Source organism: Mobula birostris, chromosome 1 (assembly GCF_030028105.1).
Source record: "Mobula birostris isolate sMobBir1 chromosome 1, sMobBir1.hap1, whole genome shotgun sequence".
NCBI lineage: Eukaryota > Metazoa > Chordata > Chondrichthyes > Myliobatiformes > Myliobatidae > Mobula > Mobula birostris.
In genome coordinates, this window is record NC_092370.1 from 202,229,009 (window position 1) to 202,244,158 (window position 15,150).

At 40.3% G+C, this 15,150-nt stretch overlaps 2 protein-coding genes across 13 annotated transcripts in view; one reads left to right on the plus strand and one right to left on the minus strand.

Moving 5' to 3' along the window:
* The window catches only part of nid2a (nidogen 2a (osteonidogen)), a 133,520-nt gene extending 128,035 nt beyond the window's left edge, over positions 1–5,485 (plus strand). For 11 of the 12 annotated variants that reach the window (XM_072268987.1, XM_072269060.1, XM_072269018.1 and 8 more), the window contains 2 exons: positions 1,237–1,349; positions 1,954–4,130. In XM_072268987.1, coding sequence (XP_072125088.1) covers positions 1,237–1,349; positions 1,954–1,964 — 124 coding nt within the window. In that variant the 3' untranslated portion in view covers positions 1,965–4,130. Of the gene's footprint in view, positions 1–1,236; positions 1,350–1,953; positions 4,131–4,231 lie in introns of those variants that run through there. The other variant, XR_011887295.1, reaches the window with a different exon arrangement.
* The window catches only part of rtraf (RNA transcription, translation and transport factor), a 37,057-nt gene continuing 26,024 nt past the window's right edge, over positions 4,118–15,150 (minus strand). The window contains exons 7-8 of the mRNA XM_072269095.1: positions 5,970–6,018; positions 4,118–4,435 (exon numbers count right to left, since the gene is read on the minus strand). Coding sequence (XP_072125196.1) covers positions 4,281–4,435; positions 5,970–6,018 — 204 coding nt within the window. The 3' untranslated portion in view covers positions 4,118–4,280. The remainder of the gene's footprint in view (positions 4,436–5,969; positions 6,019–15,150) is intronic.

Genomic DNA, 15,150 nt, shown 5'->3' on the forward strand with positions numbered 1-15,150 from the left:
TGTGAGAAAGTTTAATCCAGTTTTAATGTTCTGCACGTGCTTAAATGGGCATACTTAGCAGATTACTCCTCAGAGGGCAAGGATGGTTTGTAATTAGCTGATTAGAGATGGTGAAATAGGAGCTCAGGAGAATGTTCTAAACCACATTCTGAAGCTTACTGAGAAAGAAGTGATTGGGTTCAACTTTTGAACATAGCATAAACACGAGGAAAGTCTGCCGATGCTGGGAATCCAAAGCAACACATACAAAGTACCACCACAGCTTCCCTATCCAGAAAATCAGAAATGTCCTCCTCTTCCACAGAATGGGGTTTCCCTTCCTCCACTATCGACGCTGCCCTCACCCACATCTCCTCTATTTCCCAAACATCCATGCTCACACCACTTTCCCGCTACCTTATTAGTGATAGAGGACCTATCACCCCCATGAGCCTCCACATCCAACACATCATCCTCCTCAACATCCACCACCTCTGTATTGTTACATCAGCACCCTTCCCCCCATTTTCCATAGGGATTGCTCCTTCCATGTTCCCCTCTCCACTAATCTCCCTCCCAACACATATCCCTGCAGGTAGCTGAAATGCCACACCTGCCCATTCACCTCCATTCTGGGCCCCAAACAAGTGAGGGCACACCTCACCTGTGAATCTGCTAGGGTTGTCTATTGTGTCCAGTGCACCCAATATGCCCTCTATACTAGTGAGACACATTATAAATGGGGAACAACTTCGCTGAGCATCTCTGCCTATCACTTCCCTTTCTCCTCTGGTCCACTCTCCTCTCCTATCAGATTCCTTCTTCTCCAGCCCATTACATTTCCCACCCACCTGGCTTCATCACCTTTAACTATTCTTTCCCCTCCCCCCCTATTTTTTATTCAGACATCCTCCCCATTCCCTTTTCAGTCCTGAAGGGGCTCAGCCTGAAACATCAACTGTTGATTCATTTCCATAGGTGCTGCCTGACCTGCTGAGTTCCTCCAGTATTTTGTGTGTGTTGTTCTGAACAGAGCAGCAATGTGCTGGGTGAGGGAAGTAATCTGTGAAAAGGGAACTGAAGCCAAGGAGCTCTCCTGCTCCAGTGTTTTACAAAAGTAGATTCATAAAGGATTGCTAATTTAAACCATTTGAATAGATCAACATGGGCAGTATTCTTTGGATACTAAAGAAGCCGGACTTAATCCTTCATTTCAGCAAGGGGATAATTTGTTACTTTAACTTTGTGATTTTTCAGAGATGGAATTATTGTTGTGCCTAAAGATGGCAGCCAGATTACTGATGAGTACCTACCCGATCAGAGATCACATCTATATGGAATAACTGTTGCTTACCCTCGTTGTCCATATGGTAAGAATAAAAACATAAAGCTTCTTGCTAAGAAAAAGTAAATCTATTCAGTGCAGTACTACAGCATGAACTTTGTTCTATAAGTAGTTCCTATTGTTTTTCAGTCCATAATATACAATTCTGGTAATACTGTATCTTCAACTGTTCAAGTTCTGAGCAGTTTCAATGTATTTGATAGTTTTATTGCCATCTCCTATATCTTTTAATTTACCTGTATCAACTTTAGAAATTATTCTTTAATGAAGTAGTTTCTAGGTTTTTGTATTTCAATTTCTACCTTAATAGCTTGTACACTATACACAACATAAACATATTTGTAGTGTTTAAAATTAGTAAATGTAATCAGCTCCAGTGTGTTTGATGGCAATATTGGAGGATACAATCACCAGGTGGCTGACAGTAATCAACATCAGGAAAGGACAATACCCATGTTTATAGAGATAGTTAACTATCTATTAGTAAGCATTCCTGAAGGCTGTAAAATCAATGCCACCAAACATCCTAGAAGGTTCAGTGAATTTTATAATGAAGTCTATTTATTTCTCAAAATGACATTGCCTTGTCAAAACATTTATCAGTACTTTATGAAAATTTTTCTGGGCAGGAAGAAAATAATGTCTCTACTGATAATGGCGACAGTATTTCATCATTCTACATATGGAGGGAAGACTATTTGGACCAAGGTGCTGCAGACAGAAGTGAACTCCGTTACCCCTCACCACCCCCCAACCCCCATTAAGTAAGAGAACTAAAATGAAAATGTATTACAGAATAACTATTTTTGTTAATTTTCATACCTCATTACTTAAAAGAAAACCACTACCATACTGACTGTTAAATTTTTAGACAATCACTGCCTAGTATAAATACCAGCGTACGAGGCCTCTAATTTTGAAATTATAAGAACACAGTAACTTTAAGCTGTAGAGGCTTTAAGGGAAGTAATATTTTTCTAAGGTTACAAATTCTTTTTCTTTTCAATTATAGCATTTCTATATTATCCTAACCACCTGAAGTCTAACCATCTTTCTAAATCTTGACATCTAAGGGGGACAATAATTATCAGTTTATTAGCCAGGTGCCAAATAATTGTTGGCCTGGTCAAATTTAGAGATTTTTAGTTCTTTGAATACAGCATTTTTGATAACAAAAAGCACAAAAAAAGTTGCAGATTATTGTACATATTCTTACTTAACCAATACTTGATAAAATTTACTAGAAAGGGTGCTAATAGGCAGCAATCTGAAACAAAGCAGCAACTGGATTTTTGTGAAATGCACATCAACAATTTTGCATATGTTCAAAGAGAAACCTGAATAGTTTAAAAATTCCTTCAAAGGAAGATCAAAATGGAAAAAACCTTATCAAAATTCTTTTCCACTTGACACCAAGTCCTTACAAAGTGTTCCCAACAGTTGGAGAGGTTTTCCAACTATGGTTGCTTTAAAAAAAATCAGGTTATTTAATAAGGGAAACAAATATTTTTTCTGGCAGTTAGATAGTTCATTTTTGGTGATCTCAAAGATTTTTATGGTTTAGTAATATGCAGTATTTATGTTACTAGGAGATATCAAGGAGTTGTATTAAATATATCCAATGATTTTACAATTAAATTACTGTGATGAGAAGCCCAGAAGAGCAATCTCTTAGAACATATTTTTGTACTGGAATTCAGACAATTGCATAGTTGAAAGAGCAGGAGATGCGGATTAGCTTGATATTAACTTTTTCTTTATCATTAAGATGAAGGGGGTACATTTGAAACAGTGGATCCAAATAGTTTGTTAAAGCAGCTAACCTCATAGGTGCAAATGGGATTGGACTTATTTTTAATGAGTATTATTGCAAATCTACAATGATTATTCACATAAACTTCAAGAAGTTTGGAAAAATATGCTTACCTCTTAAGATTTTTCCAGGAAATTCTATAATCTCTTCAATTTACATCTTGAACTTTATGGAATTGAGCTAAAGTCAGTATCATTAGGTTAATGTAAATGCTATTAGTAGTTAACCTGATTTATAAAAATTATATTGCTGCAAAATAAAGGAGGTCTGTTCCCCAAGCTATTGTAGCCTTTTAGATAAGAATTGTGCTTTAAACTTATTAATCATAGCCTGGCACTAGGCAGATTTTTCACAGAATCAGAAAATATGTTTCTTCAAATTATTCTAACTTTGAATAATTCTTGGAAGCACCACAATCATACTGTTACAGCATATAAACATGGCAGGTTAATGCCTGCTACCATGCCTCTACAAGCAATTGAAAAGCTACCCAGATGAAAGTGGACAAGAGGATTGAAAAGTAATGGTTCCTTCTACACAGCAGTATTGATTTTCTTTTTAGAAACATTAGGCTATCCCTCCATTTGAAATTCAAACAAATTCTCTAATGGAAAAAGCAATTCTCAAATGATCAATATACTGTTTATCACTGAAAAATAAATTAAGCCGTTCTAGCTGTAGTATTCACTGTGAGCTATTATGTTGATTAGTACATATTCTCAGATGATTTATGCATCAGTAAATATTTGATTAAATAAATCTGTTCTTTAAAAATCTGTATTTTTTTGTATTTGTTTCATGCTAGAGTATAAGATTTACTGTTGTTCCATGCAAATTATTTTTCTTGTAAAGGCATAAAATAATTGACAGAATCTAAACAGTTTAATTTTATACTTTTGTCCATTTCCTTTTGTAAAGTGTATATACCATCTAAAACGTGATTAAAAGTAAACAAAATTATTGTATGCACACTCTTATACTTTGTTCCAACTTGACAATAAAGTCATCTTTTAATTTCTGATATTTTAATATTTATTTCACTTTAGTGAAGTTATCCAGACTCAAAGTTCTTTGCCCTTTATTTGTGTCTACAGTGTTTCAAAATCGCAAAGCTGTACAGAATGTCAAACTTCCACCTTTTGATCATCTTCCAACCTTTCCCAGCCTGTGGTCAGTTTTGGGATCTGCTATTATTGACTGAACAGCTACAATAGCTTCATTAATCCTGGTTTGAAGGTCTCGTAGTTCTTCAATATGCAGCAGTCGAAGGACTCTTGCAGCTTCATTCAGAGTGGCATCTGTTAAATCAATATTAAATCTAAATTCAGAAGTTACATATAAATGTCTATCAGTGGTAAAAATTCAAAATATAGCTTGAAATAGAATCTGCAACAACAGACAAAGTTCTGGAGGAACTCAGTGGATCAGGCATGGAGGGGAATGGACAATCAATGTAGAGGGTCGAGGCCCTTCACCTGATCTGAGGTAGAGAATGGATAACCAATATAAAGGTTAAGCCAGGTAAAGAGGGTGTTAGACGAACGAGGGAGGGAGAGAGTGGGAATGATGTCAGCAGCTGGAGGTGATGGGTGGAATCTGACAGGAGGGGACAGTGGACCATGGAATGAAGGGAGGAAGATGGGGCAAGGTCCCAGTAGAAAGTGTGTGGGTGAAATGGTTCATCTGCATTGGGACGTGTGAGAAAAGAAAAAAGGGGCAGTTGGGTGTGGAGGGGAGTCATTACCACTAGTTTGAAAATTCGATGTTCATGCTACCAGATTAGAGACTGCCCAGGTAGAATTTATCTGATAGCTGCAAAAGGGGCTAGTAATTTCACATTGTGAAACCCACCAAATAATTTTTTGGTCTCAGTTTTTCCCAAATCAAAAAAAAAAGCATAGCCACTTTAACTGATGCAGAGAAGAAACATATAAGACATAAAAATGGAAATGATTGAAGCGCTGCAAAGCTTAAACCATGGATATCTAGAGAGTGCAATATAATGAACTCACTTGTACAATAACAAGAATGCCAATACATCTGAAAATAACAATCCTCAAAATAATCCCATTACCACACAGGATTCCAAATTGATTGACTACAAGGTATTAAATGACATCTCTAAAATAGTAGCATCGATACCTACTGTAATGACTTGTTAGAAAAAAAATACGATGTACAATGTTTGTCTTTTGCCACATTTTCCCCACAGAAATTCAGAGCATTACCCTGAACATAACTCGGGATTGCCTCAAGGCTGCTGAGCAGAAGCTGGATTATAGTCATAAATCATTACACATTCATGATGATTGTCCATGCAAAAGTAGTTTGGATGTCAGAATGTATAATTAATACAATTGTACAATAAACTAAAAATTAATCAAGTTTTGTGGAAGTTGCAAAAGGATAAGGTTATGCAGTAGATGCTGAGAGGTATTGCTCTTTCTGTCTTGCAGTTCATTCACCGCAAACAATTCAAAACAAACGTGTAACGAGTTAATCTACATTGTCAATTTATAGTAGGGAAGTGGGTACAAACAGTATGAAACAAGACATTCTGGTCTTAGACTTGTTTGACCGCACAGTGATGGATTTTCTGTCTTCATGCTGAGGTGGAAGTAAGTGGAGTAGTTGGAAAGTGGAGGGAGAGCAGGGTGGGGTGAGAGAGTGACAGAAAGTGTCGGAGGATAGAGAGGGCAGGTTTCATCAAGTCAATACAACATATAATAAAAGAAATGATTGCTTGTGTTTCTTTTTCCCTATTCAAATTAACTACAGAATGTTCCCAAAGAGCTAATAATAAGACTGCCAATTCAGTATCATTCCACTTACCTCCAGTATCAAAGCCAAGAAGGTGCTTTTCTAAAGATACAGTAAAACCCTGAAAAAATGAAAAGGAATATTTTGGAAAAACAGTACAAAATATCAAATCAGTTAAAGCCATACTCCTGCCCTTTCAGCAATTATCTTTACTCCTCCAAATTCATAAGATATGCTCTAGACAAAGAGCTCAATTAAGTTTCATATCTGAGCTGTTGACATTCCCATCAGAAGCTAATTAATTCCCTGTTTCTCTTGAATAAATGGGGCAAATTTCATTATCTAGAGCCGTAACTACATACCTTGATAATCCCTGGCTAAGGACTCTACTTTTATTTAGAGATACAGTACAGAACAGGCCTCCTCCAGCCCAACAACCCACCTATTTAACACTAGCCTAAAACACAGGACATTTTACAGTGACCAATTAACCAGTACATCTTTGGCATGTGGGAGGAAACCGGAGCACCTGGAGGAAACCTATACTCCAACATGGAGAAGGTACAATCTCCTTACAGATGTTGCTGGAATTGAACTCCGGAATGCCCCGGGTTGTAATAGTTAACCACTATGCTACAGTGTACATCTTTAGTTACATCACCATAAAAAGCTAAAAACTTAAGGATAGAAAAATGTACTCCTTTTATTATTGTTAAGCATGTTAGTGTTCAGAGCTGAACCGCAAATGCAAAATGTTATGTTTATAAGACAGTCACCAATTAGAATACTGGGAGACGCATAAACTTCAGTGTTAATGGTACTGAAAATACAGCCTGTATTTGCTGATAGAATTTGGCACAGCCAGAACTCTGTGCTCTAGTTATCTATCCCCTTTCTGACTTTGGCTGCTAATTCATAACAAATCCTCTGCTTTCCATCCATCCCCAAAAGGATTCAGCATACTGTCACAGAAATTTTTCAGAACCAGTATACACTGGTAATGGCATAGAAAGCAAAAGAAAACTGTTCCACTGCATTAGCTATCTTAGATAGGAATGGATAAGAAACAAATTAGTAAAAGAGGAGATAGAACACAAGGCATAAACTCTTTCCATGGACACTGTTTGATTTGCTGAAGGAATGAGGTGGTTTTGGGGAATGATTTTAGAGAAGCTAGTAGTGTTTTTTAAAAGAATAAAAAAACAGGGGATTAACCGAAATACCTGTCAGTAGGAAATTACTGGAGTCAGTAATTACAATCAGGGTGACAGAACAGATTAAAAATTTTCAAATCAGAGAACCAAACTGTCAACAGTCCAGGTTAAATTTTCTAGAGTGACTACTAAAATTTACAGACAGACCGCTGGATATTTTATACACAAGTGAGTTTTCAGAGGGCACACAGGAGTGAGGCATATCATTTGGTTGAGGGATGTTGTAATAACAACCTCATACTCAACATCAAAAGGGCAAAGGAATTGATTCTGGACTTCAGGAAGGGGTAGTCAGGAGAACACACACCTAACCTCATGAGGTGTCAATGGTGGTAAGGATGAGCAGCTTCAAGTTTCTGGGCATCAACATCTCAGAGGATCTGTCCTGGGTCTTACACATTGATACAGTCAGAGGAGGCACACCAGATGCTCTACTTTCTTCAGAGTTTGAGGAGATTTGGTGCAGAATAAGGTTTATTATCACTGATATATGTTGCGTAATACATCAGACTCTAGGAAATTTCTATCGCTGTAAGTGGGGAACATTTTGTTTAATAGTATCACCGTCTAGTATGGAGGCTCCAATGTACAGGATCACAAGACACTGCAGAAGACTATAGACCCAGGCAGTCCCATCACAGTTGTAATGCTTCCCATCAGAGGACATTTGCAAGAGGCAGTGCCTCAAAAAGTTGGTATCCATCATTAAGGATACGCACCATCAATATTCCCTCTAATTTGTAAAGACCAATGTGCACAAAAATCTTGTGCTGTGAATTTTTTTGCCCAGTGACAACATGGTGCACACTGAATTTTATATAGAGAGGTATTCATTTTAACAGCTCGTAAAACACTGTCAATAAGAACTTCGATCTCCTCTGGGTTTGTTCGTTTTCACCCTTGTTCATCTGCAATCTCACAAAACATATGTAGCAGGCAATGAAGGATTTTTTTCACCAGAGCTTTTGCATATCAATATGTGATTTGCTTGCTAAATAATGCTTTAAAGTCAAGTTTCCTAATATCACTCCACTTCCCACTTGCAAATTCTCCAGCTCAATGTCAGATGTGGGAAGTCCGGGAGACTCCCAGCCTCCCGGACAGCCACATCTGTGCCAGGTGTATTGAGCTGCAGCTCCTTAGGGAGTGTGTCAGGGAACTGGAGATACAGCTCGATGACCTTTGTCTGGTCAGGGAAAGTGAGGAGGTGATAGAGAGGAGCTATAAGCAGGTAGTCACACCGGGGCCTGGGGAGACAGTTAAGTGGGTACCAGTCAGGGGAGTGATGGGCAGGAGTCAGAGGCTAGAGAGCACCCCTGTGGCTGTACCCCTTGACAATAAGTACTCTTGCTTGAGTACTGTTGCGGGGGGGGGGGGTGGGGGGGGTAACGGCCACCTGGGGGAAGCAACAGTGGCTGTGCCTCTGGCAGAGTCTGGCCCTGCAGCTCAGAAGGGTAGGTAAAGGAAGAGGATGGAAGCAGTGATAGGGGGCTCTATAGTTAGGGGTTCAGACCAGCAATTCTGTGGATGCAGAAAAACAGCACAGATGGTAGTATGCCTCCCAGGTGCCAGGGTCCGGAATGTTTCAGATCGCATTCGTGATATCCTGAAGTGGGAAGGAGAACATCAAGAGGTTGTGGTACATACTCGTACCAACAACAAAGGCAGGAAAAGGGAGGAGGTCCTGAAAGCAGACAACAGGGAGTTGGGAAGGAAGTTGAGAAGCAGGACCACGAAGCTTAGTCATCTCAGGATTACTGCCTGTACCACGTGACAGTCAGTATAGGAATAGAGTGAGCTGGAGGTTAAATGCGTGGCTGAGGGATTAGAGCAGGGGGCAGGAGTGACCTGTACAAAAAGAATGGGTTGTTCTTGAATCCCAGGGGGACCAATATCCTGGCAAGGTGGTTTGCAAAGGCTATCGGGGAGAGTTTAAACTAGGATTGCTGGGGGGTGGGAACCAAACTGAAGAGACAGAGAGAGAGGCAGTTGGCTCACAAAGAGAGAAAGCTTGAAGACAATACGAGAGGGAGGATAGGCAGGTGATAGAGAACAGACGCACTCAGACTAACGGTTTGAAATGTGTCTATTTTAATGCGAGGAGTATTATGAGCAAAGCAGATGAGCTTAGAGTGTGGATCAGTACTTGGAGTTATGATGTGGTGGCCATTACAGAGACTTGGATGGCTCAGGGACAGGAATGGTTACTTCAAGTGCCGGGTTTTAGATGTTTCAGAAAGGACAGGGAGGGAGGCAAAAGAGGTGGGGGTGTGGCACTGTTGATCAGAGATAGTGTTACGGCTGTAGAAAAGGAGAAAGACTTGGAGGGAATGTCTACCGAGATTCTGTGGGTGGAAGTTAGGAATAGGAAGGGGTCAATAACTCTACTGGGAGTTTTTCATACACCACCCAATAGTAACAGGGACATCGAGGAGCAGATAGGGAGACAGATTGTGGAAAGGTGTAATAATAACAGGGTTGTCATGGTGGGAAATTTTAAATTCCCAAATATCAAATGGCAGAACCATGAGGGAGGTGATAGGCAGGAAAACAATGGGTAGTAGAAAGAGGCGAAACCATGAGGTTCCTCCCCCCCCCGCTGCCTATCACCTCCCTCATGGTTCCACCTCGTTCTACTACCCATTGTTTTCCCGCCTATCACCTCCCTGCTTCCCCTCCCCCACCCCTTTGTCCTTCAAATTACTGGTTTTTCAACTGAACCTACCAGCCTTCTCCTTCCAACCCTCCCCCACCTTCTTCATAGGGCCTCTGCCCCTTCCCTCTTCAGTCCTGATGAAGGGTTCCGGCCCAAAACGTCGACTCATCGTTTCCATGGATGCTGCCTGACTTGCTGAGTTCCTCCAGCGTGTTGTGAGTGTTGCTTTGATCCCAGCATCTGCAGATTATTTTGTGTTTACCCTCTCATCAATGTACCTATCCAAATTTCTCTTAAATGAGATCCAACCCACATCCACCACTTGCACAGGAAGCTCTCACCACCCCTCTATGTGAGGAAGTTACCCCTCATATTCCACTTAAAACATTTCACCTTTCATCCTTAACCCACGATCTCTAGTTGTAATCTCATTGGAAAAAACCTGCTTTTATTTACTCTATATATACACCTCAACTTTATATACCTCTATCAAATCTCCTCTCCTATGTTCTGAAGATAAAGTCCTAACCTATTCAACCTTTCCCTAGTACTCAGGACCTCAAGTCCTGGCAACATCTTACAAATTTTCTCTGCACTCTTTCAATCTCATTTACATCTTAACCCTCTAACTGGTAGATGACCAAACCTGAACACAATACTCCAAAGTCTTATATAATTTCAACATAACATCCCAACTCCTGTACTCAGTACATTGGTTTTTGAAGGCCGATGTGCTAAAAGCTTTATTTACAACCCTATCTACCTGTGACACCACTTTCAAGGAATTATGGATCTGTATTCCCACGTCCCTCTGTTCTACTGCACTTCTCAGTGCCCTACCGCTCACCCTCTAAGACCTATACAGGTTGCTTCCAAAGAGCAACACCTCACATTTGCATTAAATTTTATCTGCCATTGTTCAGCCCATTTTTCCAGTTGGAACAGATCCACTGCAAGCTTTGATAAGAGTCTTCCTTGCTATCTACTACACCCACAATGTTGGTGACATCCACAAATTAGTTGATCTATTTACGTTATCCAAATCATTGACATACAGTAGTTGCCATTACAAGATACTAGCATCAATAGAGGAATGTCTGACAGGCAAGAGGCAGCAAGAGGGAATAAAGGGGGCCTTTTCTCATTGTTTGCCAGTGACTAGTGGTGTTCCTCGGGTGTCAGCATTGGGACCACTACTTTTCACATTTTGTCAATGATTTGAATGATGGAATTGATGGCTTTGTGGTTGAGTTTGCAGATGATACAAATCTAGATGGAGAAGGTGGTTCTGAGGAAGCAATACGACTGCAGCAGGACTAAGGGTACATCCACAGTATGCCAGATCGTTTTGAAAAAGCTGCTTTTAAGTAAAAACGACAGGAGTACACACTAAGCGTTTTTCAAAATATCTCTGTCCACACTAACACGGATATTTGGGCGAATCTCCTCTACTGAGCACGCGCAGGACACACAGAAAACAAGCGAAGAGGGAACGGTATACTTAGTGCGCGTTTCTCCAGTTACAGAGTAGAAAAACTTAAAAGGAATTGCTCTTGGCTCTCGCACAGGAGAACTTAAAACTAAAAAAAAACAAATACTGGAGCGTATGGAGGCAACCAACAGGGAGTTCACGGACAGTATAACCTGGTTGACGACGAACATTGAAAAACTGACTAATTATGTGCATTAATAAAGCACCTTGTTAAATGTATAAAACATGTCTACATCTGTGTTATCTTGTATTTCCACACAATGTTACATTAGGCTGTTACACATCTATTGTCAGAGAAGTACTTGCATAAATACGTAAACCACCTTCATACAAGCAAGGAGAGAAAACAGGCCAAAGTGAGTATACTTATTTATTCAGTAAGCTATGGGTCAAAGTATTTGATGAGTACATTTCTAACTCTTCTGGTTTCAGTCTCGTTGCCGTCTGTTCTGAAATTGTTAGGTTCTGCGAAGCATTGAATCAAATATCGCTGTGATGATTGTACACTCTAGTATCAATTGTTTGGCGACAATAAGGTAGTAATATTAATAATAAGAAGAAAACAATGAAATGCTGCGCTGTCGTTATTTGTTCCAGCACGTCACGACAGCGGTTTTAAAAAGCACCGGTTACCTCGTACACACTGCAACGGATATTAAGCGTTTTCAGATTTATTCACTCTGGAGACCGTTTCTGAAAATCTCCGTTTTCGGGGGCTGAAAACGCCGTTTCAGTGTGGACGGAAGGTCAAAATGAAGAGAAAAAGCTTCGTTTTCAAAATTATCTGGTATAGTGTGGATATAACTTAAGACAAATTGGAAGAATGGGCAAAAATGGCTGATGGAATAGTACTGGAAAATGTATGATAATGCATTTTGGCAAAAGGTATAATAGTGCAGACTATTATCTAAACGGGGAGAAGGTTCAAACATCAGAGGTGCAGAGGGACTAGGAGTCCTCGAGCAAGACTCCCAGAAGGTTAATTTACAGGTTAAGTCTGTGGTAAAGAAGGCACATGCAATTTTGGCATTTAATTCAAGGGGAATAGAACATAAAAGCAACAAGATAATGCTGAGGCTTTATAAGACACTTGTCAGGCCATACTTGGAGTACTGTCAACAGTTCTGGGCCCCATATCTCAGAAAGGACGTGTTGTTATTGGAGAGCGAGCAGAGGAAGTTCATGAGGATGATTCCAGGAATAAAAGGGTTAACATACGAGGAGCACTTGGCAGCTTTGGGCCTGTACTCACTGAAATTTGGAAGAATGCGGGGGGGGGGGGGAGGCTGAAATCTCACTGAAACCTATCAAATGTTGAAAGGACTAGATAGCACGGATGTGGAGGGGATGTTTCCTATGGTGGAGGTATCCACAACTAGAGGGCAAAGCCTCAAAATTGAGGGGCGACCTTTTAGAACAGAGGCAAGGAGGATTTTTTTTTTTAGCCAGAGAGCAGTGAATCTGTGGAATGTTCTGCCACAGATTGAGGTGAAGGCCAAGTCTGTAGGTATCTTTAAGGTGGAAGTTGATAGTTTTCTGATTGGTCAGGGCATCAAAGGATATGGCGAGAAGGCAGGTGTATGGGGTTGAGTAGGGTCCGGAATCAGCCATGACGGAGCAGACTCGATGGGATGAATGGCCTAATTCTGCTCCTATGTTTATACTCTTATGACGAACAACAACAGACCCGGCATTAATCTCTGTAGCACACCACTAGTCACAAGCCTCCAGTCAGAGAGGCAATCATCTACTACCGTTCTCTGGCTTCTCCTGCAAAGCCAATATCTAATCCTATTAACTATCTCATCTTGAATGCCACGCAGCAACTGAACCTTCTTGACCAACGTCCCAAGAAGGACCTTGTCAAAAGTCTTGCTAAAATGTATGCAGACAACATCCACTGCCTGGCCTTCAACTTTCCAGATAACTTAATCGAAAAACTCCAAGTTTGGTTAGTTACTACCTACCACACACACGCTATGTTGACTATCCCCAATCATCCCTGTTTATCCATATACTCATATATCCGATCCTTTAGAATACCTTCCAATAACTTTCTCACAATTGATGGCTCTCTGGCCTATAACTTCCTCAATTATTTTTAGAGCCTTTCTTAAACAATGGAACAACATTAGCTATCTTCCAATCCTCTGTCATCTCACACATGGCTGAAGATGTTTTAACTATCTCTGCTAGGAACCCTGCAATTTCTGCACTAGTCTCCCACAGGAACACGTCGTGAGGCCCTGAGAATTTATCCACCCAAATTTGTCTCTAGACAGCAAACACCTCCTCCTCTGTAATCTAGATAGGGTCCATGACCTCGCTACTGCTTTGCCTCATTTCTATAGACTCTGCAACCATCTCCCGAGTAAATACAGATGCAAAAAAAAAATTTTAAATTTCCCCTTCTCTTTCAACTCCACTCACAGATCACCATTTTGATCTTCCAGAGGACCAGTTTATTGTCATCTTGTTATTTTTTTTTTGCTCTTAATTTACCTGTAGAAGTCCTTGGGATTTTCTGTCACCTTGTCCACTAGAGCAAACTCATGTCTTTTTTTTAAGCAAGCCTGATCTTCTTCTTAAGGGTTCTCTTGCATTTCTTATACACTTCAAGTACTTTATTTGTTCCTACCTGCTACTCACCTCCATTCTCTTAACCAGGGTATCAGTTCTCTCTCGAAAACCAAGGCTCGCTAAACCTGTTATTCTTGCCTGTTATTCTCACAGGAACGCACAAACTCTTCACTCTCAATATTGTCCTTTTGAAGGCTCCTACTTACATTGTACGCCTTTGGCAGAAAACAACCTGTCCCAATCCACACTTACCAGATCCTTTCCGATACCATCAAAATTGGCCCTTCTCCAATTTAGGATCTCAACCCAAGAACCAGACCTACCCCTTTCTTTAATTACCTTGAAATTAATGGCATTATGATCAAAGTCCTAAAAAATTTAAAGTTCTTTGAAAGTTGTTATTGTAGCTGGCTTAACCACTTTCTGTGGCAGCTGATTCCACACAGATAACAACCTTTGTGGAAAAATACTTCCCCTGAAGTTTCTCTGAAACTTGTCTACCTGAAACTGCAATTATCAGTAAACCATATATTTATACTCCAAGGTCTCTGTTCTATAAGACCTTACAGGGCCTTGCCATTCACTGAAAATCCTTTCTGGATTTGTCTTTCCAAAATTCAGCACTTTGCACATCCATTTCCCATTCTTTGGCCCACTTACTCAGCTGATCAAGGTACCCCTGTAATTTTTGACAACGTTATTGTCCGCTATACAGGTGTCCCCTGCTTTTCAAACGTTCACTTTACGAAACCTCACCGTTATGAAAGACCTACATTAGTTACCTGTTTTCGCTAACAGAAGGTGTTTTCACTGTTACGAAAAAAAAGGCAGCGCACGCCCTGAGCAGCCAAGCTCCTCCCCCGGAACTGCATTCTAGCTGGCATTGCTTAAACACTTTCCTGTGAGCAGCCATTAGCAAGGTGAGTTCTAAGGTATCAGAAAAGCCTAAAAGAGCTCGTAAAGGTGTTACACTTAGCGTAAAACTAGACATAATTAAGCGTTTCAATCGTGGTGAACGAAGTAAGGGCAAAGTGAGTTTGGCTTGTGGAAGTTGATGAAGATGACGTTGAAGAGGTTTGACCAAGAACTGATAGATGAAGAGCTGATGCAATTGGAAGAGGATAGGGTAACAGTCGAAACCGAATGCAGTAGCGAACGGATCGAAAGTGAAGTCGTCCAGGAACTGAACATGAAGCAACTGCATGAGATGATAGAAAAATGCGCGAGGCTAAGCAGTCAAGCATACTGTAGTTTTTCAAGCCTTCCACATCAGCCACAGCAGATGACGAACCTTGACCTTCGACATCGAGG